The following is a 13,448-nucleotide window of genomic DNA, read 5'->3' as shown; positions in this document are numbered from 1 at the left end:
GTCAGTTTAGGTGAGAAGCACGCAGTGGGTTTGCTTAGTTTATAAATTGTAATCTGCTAAGTGTGGAAGTTACACTGGAAAAGTAGTGTGTGATTTTTCAACCTAGATGAAAACCCAAGTAACAATTCTTTAGAACGCAAGTAATTCTTGACTTGGCTGTGACTATTTGTGACTTGTGTTAAGTGTGAAAGATAGGAATAACTAATTTAAAGGTTATTTATTTCTGTATCAAATTTGCAAGTCCCAAGGCATTCCAGGAGTTCCCATTTCTCTCACTGAAATGGAAGCACGCTAGATTTACTGTAGCTTAATGATGCTTCTTGATAATAGTGTGATGCCTACTGGCTCTGTAAGCAATGTTGAAGTTAATGTTAGAGTTTAAAAAAAAAAATTCAAATTTTAGAACGTTGTTCAGCCTTTACAGTTAATATTGATTTAAATAAGAGTAATACATTGTAAAACTTCTTTTATTTTGTAAACTATGAAGGGAGAGTCTCATCTTGCTTCCTTAATTCATTGCTTGCACTCAGCTATGACATCTCCTTCCTAGCATCTCTGAAGTACATACGCCTCCCTGATCTTCCATTTGGCTTTTTATTGAATTGATTAACTTGAAAATAAGACAGTACCAATCACTGAAGGTGTTGGCAAAGGAGAGGCTTTAACTTATGATGTTACTGAATAGCTTTTAGAGTATTTAAGTTAGTTTCATATATATTATTGCAGTAAATAGGATGCACTTGATTATTTTATCCTTTAATGTGACTTGTTATTTCATACCACAGTCTAGTAGCTTAATTCCTTCTCTGTTTTCTTACCCCAATAGAAATATTAAAAGCTTATCAGAGATACAAATTGTGCAAGTTGCTTGTGGTTATTACCACTCGCTTGCACTCTCAAAAGGTAAGCAAGATTCTTCTGGAGTTTTATACAGTTTCCTACCTGGTAGCTCTAAGGTTTTCAATGTTCCATTTCATTTAGACTTAAATTTTAACAACAAATGTGTAAACTGAGGTAGTGTTTATTATTGTTTCTTTTTTGTCTCATGCTTTTTTTATCATCTTGATTTCATGTTTTTCCTTTTTTAATTAATCATTTTTTCATTCCTTTTTCTTATCCCATTTCATTTTCACCTTGTTAGCATTCTTTGTTGCTAGTTTTTTGTTTTAGCCTGCAAATTCCAGTTATTGTAGCTCAGAGGTACTTAATTCCTCATCTGCTGTTCTGTTGCATAGTGTCAGTTTTGTTGGTGATTCCACAGTTAATATTTAATTTTCTATGATAACCCACATTTTGAATAGTTAAACGTTTTCTCAATGCTTTTCTGGGACTGTGAACATACTTAGTTGGCCTCACTTGTGTCACAGCACCACAAGTCTATTAAATATATCTGTCAATAAAGACAAACCTGAACTTAAATTTACGTTGTGTTTGTTTTTATTGTGGCAAATGAGAGTTGTGTCCAAAAACTCCGAAACAAGTGGCTACTGGACAGAGTTAATTTTCAGTGTGGAAATGCATGTGTTGGGGGGGGAAGAGAACAGATTAGTAAAAGATGGTAGTATTTGACAGTGTTTCTGTTTTGTGTAGTTAAAATACCAACTGCATAAACTGAGGAGAGGAGGGGTATTAATTGTATGCTGATCTTTTAAAGTGTACATTAATTTATGTTGACATGTGCTTTGGTTCTGTGTGATTTTTCATGGCCTTGTATTGATTTCAGTGCCATTCTGGCTGCAGTGCTCTGTATAATCTAGCAACATTTCTTTGTTTTGAGGATATGTATTCTGAGATACAAAACTCAGACAAAGGGTTAATTTTATATATCTAAAATATGTTTAAAAATATATAAATATTTGTGTGCATGTCTTTATAATATATTTAAAATTATACATATATAAATTTATTTTAAATACAGTGTAAGTGACCTGCTTTTCAAGAGAGAGACCTGAATGTTTGGTATCTTGATAAACACTTTGTTGGAAAAAAATGGAAATAGAAGGGACATTGGTAGTGTTACTATTAGAAAACTAGGCTGTTAGCTAAGGTGTACCATCTCTTCGTTATTAGTTGTTCATCCTAATGATAATGAACATTGGTTGTTAATTAAAATATTCTCATTTGGAGATGATAGATGCATCAATAGCTCTCTGATGTGTGTTTCTTGAAAATAAAATTATGTATTTTTAACTCTAAGGCACCAAATTACTTTATTCTTCATCAGTTATGTATTTAATGCAATACTTTAAAATCGTTGTATGTGGAAAGATAAGTTTGCTACCATATAAAAACGTAAATGAGGCTTATGATTGGAAATTGGAAACCTCTGCATGTCTAGCTTGCAGCTTTGATGAGTTCTCTGCATGCAAGTCTGTGCAGTGATGGAACTCTCCATGGAGGAGCATCTTGGTTCACGATAACCAAGCACCATTTATCTGATGCTACTGAAACTGTAGTATTGAGAATAGCACTGAGGGCTGGAAAACATTTCCAATTTAAATATTTGGGTAGAACAAGAGAACGCTTTGCTTCAAAAGTGTTCAGTGATTTGCATGTGTTTTCTAACTGAAAAATATTTGAGAGTAACTGTCAGAAAGCTTTTAGTTTTTCTTGAAGTAAATGAATCTTAGATAATTAAATTGTATTGATTGTATTTCTTTTTTTTTATTTGAACAGGAAGTGAAGTATTTTCCTGGGGACAGAATAAATATGGCCAGCTGGGCTTAGGTTATGAGTATAAAAAACAGAACTCCCCACAAGTGATTAAATCTCTGCTGGGAATCCCTTTTGCACAGATTGCAGCAGGAGGAGCTCACAGTTTTGTATTAACTCTTTCTGGAGCCATCTTTGGATGGGGACGCAACAAATTTGGACAGCTGGGTCTTAATGATGATAATGGTAAGTAGTCATCACTACTGTAAAGCATCATGCTTAAAGTCCTGGTTTGTGAATGTGAAGATTCCAGTATTCCTAAAATAGAAGTGGACAAAACAAACCTTTGTTGAGTACGCTTTGATGGTGCCAATGTTGTGCAAGATTACATAAGGAAGACAGTTTTGCTTTTATTTTTCTTCCTCCAATGGCTATTCTGTAGTGAAAATCCTGGCAGCATAATATTGAGGTTCTAGTCTGCTTGGATTGTGTTTTCTCCCTGTGAGTAGATTTTTCTGTCTTCCTTGTTTATTACGTTTATGTGGATATTGTCCTTTCTCAGGCCACATGCGCTGAGCAGTTTGTAATTTTTCAGTTAACCGTTCCCAAAATTTCCTCTACTAGGGTGGTGATGCTCATTAACAACTTCAGAATGCAGTTAGAAGCCAATTTTTGTCTAACCTGTCTCAGTTCTATTGCATGTATGCTATTAGGGTACAGGGTGTATATGCTGTCAGGTTCCCTCAGAATACAGTTAGCTATAGAATCTATAGCTCGTTTTGTGATTTGATGTTCTTTCACTGGTCCCTTGTTCATAATACCCTCTAAAATCAGAAAAATACATCGTAATTAAGTGGTCTATTTGAATTGATGCTTTAAATGTGGCTACACTTGTATAATAAGAAATGTACCCAGACTTGCTGTAATTTATGATGAAATCAGATTTCTTGTGGGAGAGTTTGCTTACTTCCACACACTCTGCAAAATCGATGACAACTTTTTTTATATAAATTCCTCAGTAAAATCTACTTTTGCTTATGTTTGGATGATAGGGTCTTTTTCCAGACATCTCTGTGTACCTGACAACTTTATAGACACTACTACTAACATTTAGAAACATTACTTTGTGCAGCTCAGTGATTAAGTTGATCTGTTGCCACCCTGGAAGGCAGTTAGTTGTACCTCTGTACTGTCAGTCATTTGAAGTACTCCATTACGTATCAGTCGTAGTTCAATACTATCAAAAGAGTGAAACACATGAACTACTCAAAACATGTCATCTCTTTTCTGTTGTCATGGTTAATGATGGGCTTGATGCACTGCTCTGTATATCATTATTTATATATTAGCGTATGGTCAGCCATGCAAAAATGAACATATTTGCTACAAAGTAACTCAGTATAGTAATTCTGTTTTTTTTCTGTAGTGATGTTACCGCCTCAAAATGTGTAGGCTCAGCCACAGTGATTGTATCCTGACAACAAATTTAAAATGCTTGTTTGTTTGAAACTGAGTAAAAAAGAATGGGTGAAATTATTTGCTCTCTGATTTTTGTTTTCAAAATAAGCAATCCATTGCTGTATTAAACCTCTCAGACAGGTATGTTCCTACCCTGCTGAAGTCACTGAGAACTCAGAAGGTTGTTCATATATGTTGTGGAGAAGATCATACAGCTGCCCTTACAAAGGTACAACATTTAAAAATATACTTTTGCTTTCATTTTCAATATTTTAAAGAGAAAACGCTACCTGAGTAGGAAACAACAAAACTTCTTCATCACTTCTTCCTGAGGAAGCACCGGAAGAATGGTTAAATAATTGGAGAAAAAATGCACAAAATCTTTCTGAAGTTTTAAAATCTTGTCAGACATGGTAAAGGTGAGCATACAAAACAGAGCATTTCTGATGAGGCAGTATGTGTTGCAGGTATTTACATTAGTGTATGCTAAAGAGATTAGCCGTTTTTGGAACGTAACACCTCTAGCATTGTTGCTTTGATTGCTGATCAGATCAGGTTAATATTGTGCTTAAACTCCTTGCCCAGGTAGCTGGCAGTATGTGGTTTGAATTGCATTTTGCTACTGAAGTACTTAAGAAATTGGAAACGTACATAATCCTCTAGAAAATATTTTAGTGTGAGGGTCTGTGGGAAATTGGCCATTGATTTCAAGGGCAGTTTGGAGGGTGGTGATGAGGGACGAGTGGGGGTCAAAAAATAAATAAAAAAGCTTGTATTCTGTTCATGCAGAGCTGTAGGAATCAAACCAGAGCACTTAGATGTGCCAAGCTGCTGTATGTATAACTTGGCTAAACTAAATTTGGAGTGTTGTGTGTGTTTGAGGTTTGGGAACTTTACGGAGAGAGACATGAAACGTTAGAGATTTGTCTCATCTTAGTGATGGATAATGCATTTCAAGCATCAAGTGATAAGTAGCCTTATTTTGTGGTGGGTAAAGTAGCACACACACATCTTCTAAGTGCATGACTCCTGTCCCTTCCTGTCTGTGTTCTGATACTTGAATTCAATTTCAGCATTTAGATAAAGTGTGCCAATTTATAAACGGAATATTTTGGACTGGCATCAGTAGAGAATTCTGACCGATGAAGATTTGGACAAGTGACAAAGCATTTATTTTCCGAGTCTGTATTCAGAATGTTGCCAGAGGTGTTGGAAATTTTGAATTAACTATTTAAAATGTTTTATTTTTGAAGGAAAAGATCAGTATTTACTTTTGGAGAATGTTTGCTTCTTGGTGGGTGTGTTTCAATTTTTGCTCTGCAACAAATGAAATTCGGAAGAATGTGGTCTAAGTGTGGCCATACCGTTTATACTTCACATAAGCTGATGCTTCTGCAGTGAAAGGAAAAATAAACCATTCACAAAGGCATTTTGATATAAAATGTTCTCTTCTTCTGACTAGGGAAGATGTGGCAACTTTGCATTTCTAAAATTGATATTTCTGTATCATGTAAGGTTACGGAGATACAGAATGTAAAGAAAACAGTTTCTAACTTGCATTATTTTTTTTTTCCCTTTTTTATGTACAGAAGTTTACTTCAGGCTTTCTTTAAAACTGATAGACTCAAAATATTGAATATATTGTGAATTCTACAAATTTGTTACCTGTAGGAATCCATTTCCCTTTACGTGACAGGCCTTGCAGAGCCAGGGGTCTTGACTCTTGTAGGTGGTACTGTGTATGAATGTGACTTTTTCTCAAGCCCTTCTGAAATACAGAAAAACCTGTCACTGTTTGTTATTCTGATTCAGTTAATGAACCTGTTGGTTTTTCTTAGCGGACGCTGCCATTTTAATGATGATTTCCAGCAGAGGTCCAATCTGTTGCAGAGTAAGAAACAGCTTTACAATTTCAAAGCATGTCAAAATGGAAAGTTTTAAAGTTGTTGTAAGGTAAGTTGTATAACTTAAGAAAATGCTTCTGATTTAATATTCATTCATTTCAGTTTTTGGTTAATTTCTTGATAAATTAATCAAAAACACTTCTAAAAACTGACTTGCCTTACAACAGCATTGAACATTTCTGTTTTGTTCTTTCAAATAACGAAGTTAACTATCTCAGTCATACTCTGCATTGTCTTTCTGAGGAGGGCAGCTCCCTATTTAATAACTGATTTTAAAATCCCATTCAGTGTTTAAAAGCCAAACTATACTTTTTGGTGGTATGAGTTTGTATACCACTATAGTTCATTATGAAATCTGGAAAGGAGGAAAGGATGAGGATTAGTGCCTGTCAGTGACACAAATAACGTGAAATTACAAGGCTCAGATTTAACACAAATAGGGTAATAGCTGTGACAGCAATGCTGCTTTTTCATGATACTAATAACCTTGTGACCTTTCTGTGTCTCAGGGGCCTCTTGCGCAAATCTGTTTTTAGTCCTTTCCCCACAGTTTCAGAATTATCAGAAAAGGTGATTTATTAAACCCCTTTTTCTTACTGTTTCCTTCTTCCAAGACATACTATTATTTTAATCTGCGTAATTTACTTGTTTAGGAAGGTGGGGTTTTTACATTTGGAGCTGGAGGCTATGGTCAGTTGGGTCATAACTCTACCAGCCATGAGATAAACCCAAGGAAAGTTTTTGAACTGATGGGAAGTCTTGTCACACAGATAACTTGTGGAAGGTAAGGTCTGTTTCGTACTAGCACTGTGAATCTTAGAAACACTTATTTTGTGTAAAACTTTGTGTAAATTCTAATACAAAATGTTTCTTTTTTCTTTAACCTTTCTTTTGTGGAAGATAGTATCCAGTGAAAGAGATGCTTTGGTGAGGTTTTAAAAACATTCACTAGGACGTGTATGGAAGTCTCAGTATTTGAGAGCTTTCATTCTCTGAACTGAAAATCTTAATGATTGTGCACTTGTCTATTGCTGTCACTTAATTATTCCCTGTTAAAGAAAGAGGGTTTTTGGGGAGGTTGTCCAAAACAGTTAATTCTAACAATTTTTGATGAGATAAACATATATTGTTATTTGGGTTTAAATGTATTATGCAATCATTTCTTCATAACAAATTGGACCTTTTTCATTTAGTAAACTCAATACCGATTGTTCTTAAGTGGATGTTAGGGGAGGGGGCAACTAGTGTTGGGATGAGGAACAGTAGAATCATTGGATTGTTTGAGTTGGAAGGAACCCTTAAAGGCCATCTGGCCCAGCTCCTCTGCAACGAGCAGGGACACCTACAGCTCCAACAGGAGCTAAACCCCCCCCCTGTCCAGCCTGACCTGGGCTGCCTGCAGGGACAAGGTGGGATGCAGCCAATCTGGTAGAAACAAAACATCTTTGAATGTCCAGAGAGATGCTCAAAGGGTCAAACTGTGTGCGGGGTTCAAAGCAAAACCTGGCATCTGCGTTCCTTGAACATTTCCAGGAAAATGTTTTGACAGTGTTGTCAGTGATGGTGCTTTTCCAATAGAGATGTGGAGTGTTTACAGGACCTTTCACATACTGTTCAACAAAATTCTTAGGTTGGCCTGTGTAAAGCATATTGTGATGCTGAGGGTTTTGTTACTGAATTCTGTTTCCCTTAGGCAGCACACTACTGCATTTGTTCCTTCTTCTGGAAGAATTTACTCTTTTGGACTTGGAGGTAACGGGCAATTAGGTACAGGAACAACCAGTAATAGGAAAAGTCCCTTCACAGTAAAAGGAAACTGGCTTCCTTATAGTACTCAGTGCCTGGTACCTGCAGGTAAGCAACACCTAGCATATTTACTTACTGGACTTGTGTAGGAAGTGTTTTGCAGATCTTGAGACAGGATTAGATTGTTTCCTTCCCAACAGTTTGTTTTCACTGTGCTCTACTCTCTTAAAGTCCATTGCTTCTGTGAGAAGTACTTGCAAAAACTGCTTAGATGTGCTGTTGGGCTAGGTGCCTTGTTAGCGCTAGAGCATTAGCTTTGAGCTCTTATTGCTTAGTCTGTCAAATATGGCTTTACTGATTGCACTGTGAACAATTACTGACACCGAGGTTATGTAACAGATGATCTGTTTCCCAACTGAATGTATTTATTGCAGCATCTTGAGTATTTCTCAAATTCACTTTTTCAGTTGCCTCTATTTGATTGTTCTTGCAGACAGCGAGCAGTATTATTGTGTAAAAAGAATTTTCTCTGGTGGGGACCAAAGTTTTGCACACTACTTTTATCCACAGGTAACAAATTAAATGTATTTTGGAATGAAAATATATTTAAAACTCAGCTTCATTTTTTTTCTGATGCACTTGAAGAGACTTTGATATTGAAGGTGCAGAACTACATTGTAATATTTTAGAGTATGGAAGCACAAGGCATTGCATCAGTTTAGCAGTGAGGACTTGGATAGAGTTTGAGTGTTAGCTGTCAGCGAAGCTTTTGGGCACAAGTTTTTGCGGAGTGATGAATGTGTGCCTTTCCTCCCTCTTAATGGAACCACATTTTAATGAAATCTTCCTTTTTAATAGAATCACAGAATAGTTGAGGCTGAAAGGGACCTCTGGGTCTATCTCATCCAACCCCCCTGCTCGAGCAGGTCCTGTCTGAGCAGGTTGCCCAGGGCCATGTGTTGGTGGCTTTTGAATATTTCCAAGGAGACTGTACATCTTCTCTGTTACAACCTATTTTAGTGCTCAAAATCACCTTTTGCTTTTTGAAAGTGAATATTTGAGCTCTTCCCCCCAACCCACCCTTACTCCTGACTGCAGCTATGCTGTGTTTTGCTCTGTGGTCAATATAGCATTCCACAGTGATGAAGAAACAAATGGGGCTAAAAATGATAAATGGTGGCTGTTTGTGTTGATAATTTTGTGCTAGTCTTAAAACAGTAACTTTCTTTAAGAGAATAAGAATTGATCTGTGTAAATTCTGTTGTGTGTTTGAGGGGAGAATGGCAAGGAGTGTGATGGAAAGGAAACCATTTTAGACATTGACTTGGGAAGATTTGTATAGGGGATATTTCTGAGTAGTAGCTCAGGAGATTTTAGACTGTAGGGATCAGAGAAGCAATGTGAGTTGAAAAGGTGGAGTGAAAAAAACACCCCACTAAAACAACTAATTAGGCAGCGTGGGGAAACAGTAAGGTTTTAGGGGAAAACATGTTTGTCAAGCAAAACTGAGTACAGGTCAGGCTTACAGTGACCTTTTATTCCTACAGCCTGTTCTGATTGTGGAGAAGTAACAGTGTTTCTCCCGTTTTCCAATTCTGATCGAGTGTTGGTAACTGTTACTGTATGAGATAGAATTTGTTTAACAGGTGTAGACCAGAAAAATCACTGGTAGCAAAGGCTCAAAACTTCTCTATTGAAATTCTTCTCATAAAAAAAGATTCTACTGTGCAAGTTTCATAATAGCTGAAGTAGATTCTGACTGACTAATTGAGGTGAACTCTATGAATGCAGTTATTGTCGTTTGTTCTGTACAAAAAGTATTAGCCATAGATGGACTTTGGTGCTGCAGAAATATCCCTTTTAGTTCTTCTTAGTTTGTCAATTTGCATCGACTTCTTTCAGAGTTATGTGAGTCCTGTACTCCTGGGACCTGTGTGCCCTTGCCAGCTAAGGGGTCTCAGCCAGGCCTGCTTGATTTTCTTTCAAGTAAATTTTTGGACAGGTCAGTTCCCTGAGTTGTTTCACTGTGTGGCTAAGCGATATTTCTGCTGGACCCAAGGAAAACATTAAGATCCCGGAGGATCAGATCAGGATACTGAATTTGGCAACAGCTAGTCATCATTATACTGAGTCAGCTGTGTTTGTCAGCCTGCATCCTCAAGAGAAATGTCTTTTTCTAGATTTATTTTAGTTTTGGTGCTGCTTGCCACCTCTTTCTGGACCAGGTCTCCTACTCAAAATTTTCTATTAGAAATCTCTGTAATTCATTTAGAACGAGAAGCGTATCAGATTGTGAGTTTTGTGTTGATGCAGTAATGTTCTGCAAAGAAACGTGATTCATTCTCAGAGTTGTCTGATGGATGTGGGGTGGGAGGGCAGCTACCTAAAGTTTGAATGGATCCTCTTCTGTATGCTCGTGGCCTGGCAGTGAACTAAATGAATGATAGGGATTCATTGTGTTCTTTAAACTTTAGAACATGGTGCCACCAGATGACTTCAGGTATCCTGACCTTTTGAAGCAGATCTGGACTGTGAATGAAACATTTATTCAAAGATTGCTGACTTTCCCATCTGGAAGGCTTCCTGTAGAGATAGCTAAGTAAGCTTTGTTGAGGAAAAAAGTTGTCTTTCATAATTTTATTTGATTTGGGCATGAATGTGGGTCTGAACATATGCAACAAAGGTATTTTTAATTACTGACTTTTATTATGAGCAGATTATTTGCTGTGCTTTCGTTGTCATGAAGTAATTTAGCTCCTTTAGTCTTGTGTCTCAGCTGGCACAACTTAGTCACCTGAGCTTAATACAAGGTTTAATTATTTAGTTGTGCATTGAAAAATGACGGTGTGTGTAAAGAAATTTGAGCATAACTCAAAGATTGTTCCCACTACTTTTCAAGAGGAGTGTGCAAAGTAAAATGAACTGGAAAAATTCTTCCTTTGTTAGCATTATTTAAGCATCCAGTCTTGAATGGAGATTTTTATGACTTAAAACATCAGATTAAACTCAGAATAAGATCATATGTACAATGTGTCACTCATTAGAAATTAAACTCATTCGAAATTAAATACAGTTTGTAATAGAAAATGCTGATTTGTAGAAAAGAGCACAAAAGAAATGTAACTTCTTTCATATGAAAACTTTCAGTGAGATTGATGGAACGTTCTCCTCAGCTGGGTGCCTGAATGGGAGCTTTTTGGCTTTGAGGTAAGAGGTCAGCTTTTAAACAAGTATTCCTGTGAACAGAAGAGTTTGTGACCAACTTCCTAGTGTCTGTTGTTCCAACAGTAACACCTTCATTCAATTTCTTTGTCTTAATGTTACTCAGATGCTTTTGCTTTAACTTTCTAGCTCCTTTATTACACATAGGTTATCAGCTGGCTCAAATATAGAATGTCTCCTAGCAGTTTTTGGAAGTGCATGCCTCCTGCTGCCCTGTTAACCACCAAAGCTCGTTACTTAACAGCTGCAAGTTGTATATGATTCAGGAGGAATATGTTGTGCAGCTTGTTTTAGATCTTGGTGTTTTTTACTTGATTGTCTGGCAGTTAGAATTTTTTTTTAATTGCTTTGAAGGTTGCATGGTGGAACTTTGATACTGTGATCGATGACATTTAAGTTCCACAGTAGACAAGGCTAAAAACTCATGGTGGAAGACTTGCAGAATGCTGAGAATACAGGATTCAGTCTTTGTCTGTATTTTTTTTCTCCTTGCTATAGCAATGATGATCATTACAAAACCAGCGTTAGATTCTCAGGGGTTGATATGAATGCTGCTAGACTACTATTTCACAAACTTATACAGCCTGACCACGCTCATATATCACAACAGGTTTGTGCTGCGTATTTTCTTTATCTTTGGAAACATCTTTATACCTGTCTAGAAATGCAATTGTTATGCTTGCTTGGAAACATTTAGTTGCATTCTTTACTCAATAATATTTCAACTACAGATATGTAAAAACTGTATTGTGTTGTGCTAGATGGTAACACCAGCATATTGCGTGTCTGTATTTTAAAATCCAGAACCAAAACAGTAAATTAAATATTATACGTAGCTTAACTTAAACTCTTAGTATTTTCTAGTTTAATTTTTATCTAGATCAGATTTTGTTGAAGTGTACAAATGTATCAAACTGAATTTTATTATGCTCTGTAGGTGGCAGCTAGTTTGGAAAAGAACCTTATTCCAAAATTGAGCAGCTCTTTACCAGATGTTGAAGCTTTAAGGCTGTATCTCACTCTACCAGAGTGCCCGCTGATGAGTGATGCAAACAATTTCACAACACTAGCTATTCCATTTGGTACAGCAATTCTGAAACTAGAGAAAGCTCCTTTGAAAGTTCTTGGTAAGAAATTGACTTTTTTTTTTTTTTTTTTTTTTAACTCTTAAAAGGATATAGGAATGAAAATATTAAGAAATTTAATCAGTGAAGATGTGGTCTCAACAACATGCTGGTTATTTACAGTTCTGTTGGATTTTTTCAATCAGAAAGTTAAGGGTTAATGTTGCATAATATTAAAGAAAACACCTATCCTAGCTTCTGCACTCAAAAGTTTGTTGAATGTCTCTTTCTGTTCTTCAGAGCCTTTCCCATTTCAGTAGTGCTTATGTGTGCTCAGCTGCTAATAGCCCAGAACAAGGTGGGCAGAGAATGTAACACTGTAGAGTAGTACACCAGGACCATTTTAAAGTCGGAAGACTGTTGTTTCTCTGAATCTTGCTCTGTACAGAGCTGAATTTGTAATAAAGCATTGATACAATGTTGTTCTATCTCTGCTCACCTCTTTTTATAGTTATATTTACAAGTACATTTTCAAATAAGAAATGTTCTCTTGATTTAAAAAATAGTATAATGTTTATTGGCAAGTACTATATTTGTGTGGTTGTCGTTTGTTGACAGAAAATTGGTGGTCTGTACTTGAACCTCCATTATTCCTCAAAATAGTGGAACTCTACAAGGATGTTGTGGTCCACCTCCTGAAGCTGTATAAGATTGGCATTCCTCCATCCGAACGAAGAATATTTACAAACTTTCTACACACAGCTTTCAGAGTTCTAGAAATACTGCACAGGGTATGTTTACGTCAGTTTAAGCCAACTACTCTATCTGTTTGTTTTTTGTCAACACCTGTGTGCTGTGTAGTTGTTGAAAGAAGTTAAATAACTGATAAATAACAACAATAACAGTTGTTTGTTTTGGACCTAAAAAACATTAGAATTCTGGACTCTAATCTGACATGGTGATGAAATTATCTGTTTTCTTGTCACTGACCCAAGTAATTGCATCTGTGAGGGCATGCTGGAAAGAAATACTTTAGAAATGATAGTGAATAAGGTCAAAATTGGAAGGTTGCATTTTGAGGTAGGTTTGAGCAGTTTTACCAGGACAAAGATTTCTCCTGTGATGTGTTTACTCAGAGCGTTAGTATCTTAATTTAATACACGAAAATCAATGAATTTTTGAGCTCTGAACAAAAATAGCCCAAATGATTCAGAGTAACCTGACTAAACATCACAAGTCTGAGAAGCTGTTGTGGTAATGGCTGCTGAAGATCCCCCTCCTGATCTCTTCCAAATTCATGGTTTTTTTGAAACCCAGCTTTGACTAATATGTGGTAACAATGTAGAAACAGATTTACGAACAGCTGGGTGGCGAGGTAGGTTTATCAGCAAATTCTTAATAA

The 13,448-nt window shown here is 36.4% G+C and overlaps 1 protein-coding gene across 3 annotated transcripts in view; it reads left to right on the top strand.

Annotated features, from left to right (window-relative positions):
* The window catches only part of HERC4 (HECT and RLD domain containing E3 ubiquitin protein ligase 4), a 30,985-nt gene that overhangs the window by 5,256 nt on the left and 12,281 nt on the right, over window positions 1–13,448 (top strand). For all 3 annotated transcript variants that reach the window (XM_072340145.1, XM_072340147.1, XM_072340146.1), the window contains 11 exons: window positions 827–903; window positions 2,677–2,898; window positions 4,248–4,339; window positions 6,668–6,798; window positions 7,708–7,868; window positions 8,254–8,330; window positions 10,235–10,359; window positions 10,908–10,967; window positions 11,481–11,592; window positions 11,920–12,109; window positions 12,665–12,837. In XM_072340145.1, coding sequence (XP_072196246.1) covers window positions 827–903; window positions 2,677–2,898; window positions 4,248–4,339; window positions 6,668–6,798; window positions 7,708–7,868; window positions 8,254–8,330; window positions 10,235–10,359; window positions 10,908–10,967; window positions 11,481–11,592; window positions 11,920–12,109; window positions 12,665–12,837 — 1,420 coding nt within the window. The remainder of the gene's footprint in view (window positions 1–826; window positions 904–2,676; window positions 2,899–4,247; window positions 4,340–6,667; window positions 6,799–7,707; window positions 7,869–8,253; window positions 8,331–10,234; window positions 10,360–10,907; window positions 10,968–11,480; window positions 11,593–11,919; window positions 12,110–12,664; window positions 12,838–13,448) is intronic.

The sequence above is a fragment of the Excalfactoria chinensis genome, chromosome 6, assembly GCF_039878825.1.
Source record: "Excalfactoria chinensis isolate bCotChi1 chromosome 6, bCotChi1.hap2, whole genome shotgun sequence".
Classification (NCBI taxonomy): Eukaryota; Metazoa; Chordata; class Aves; order Galliformes; family Phasianidae; genus Excalfactoria; species Excalfactoria chinensis.
This window is presented reverse-complemented; position numbering and strand designations above follow the sequence as displayed.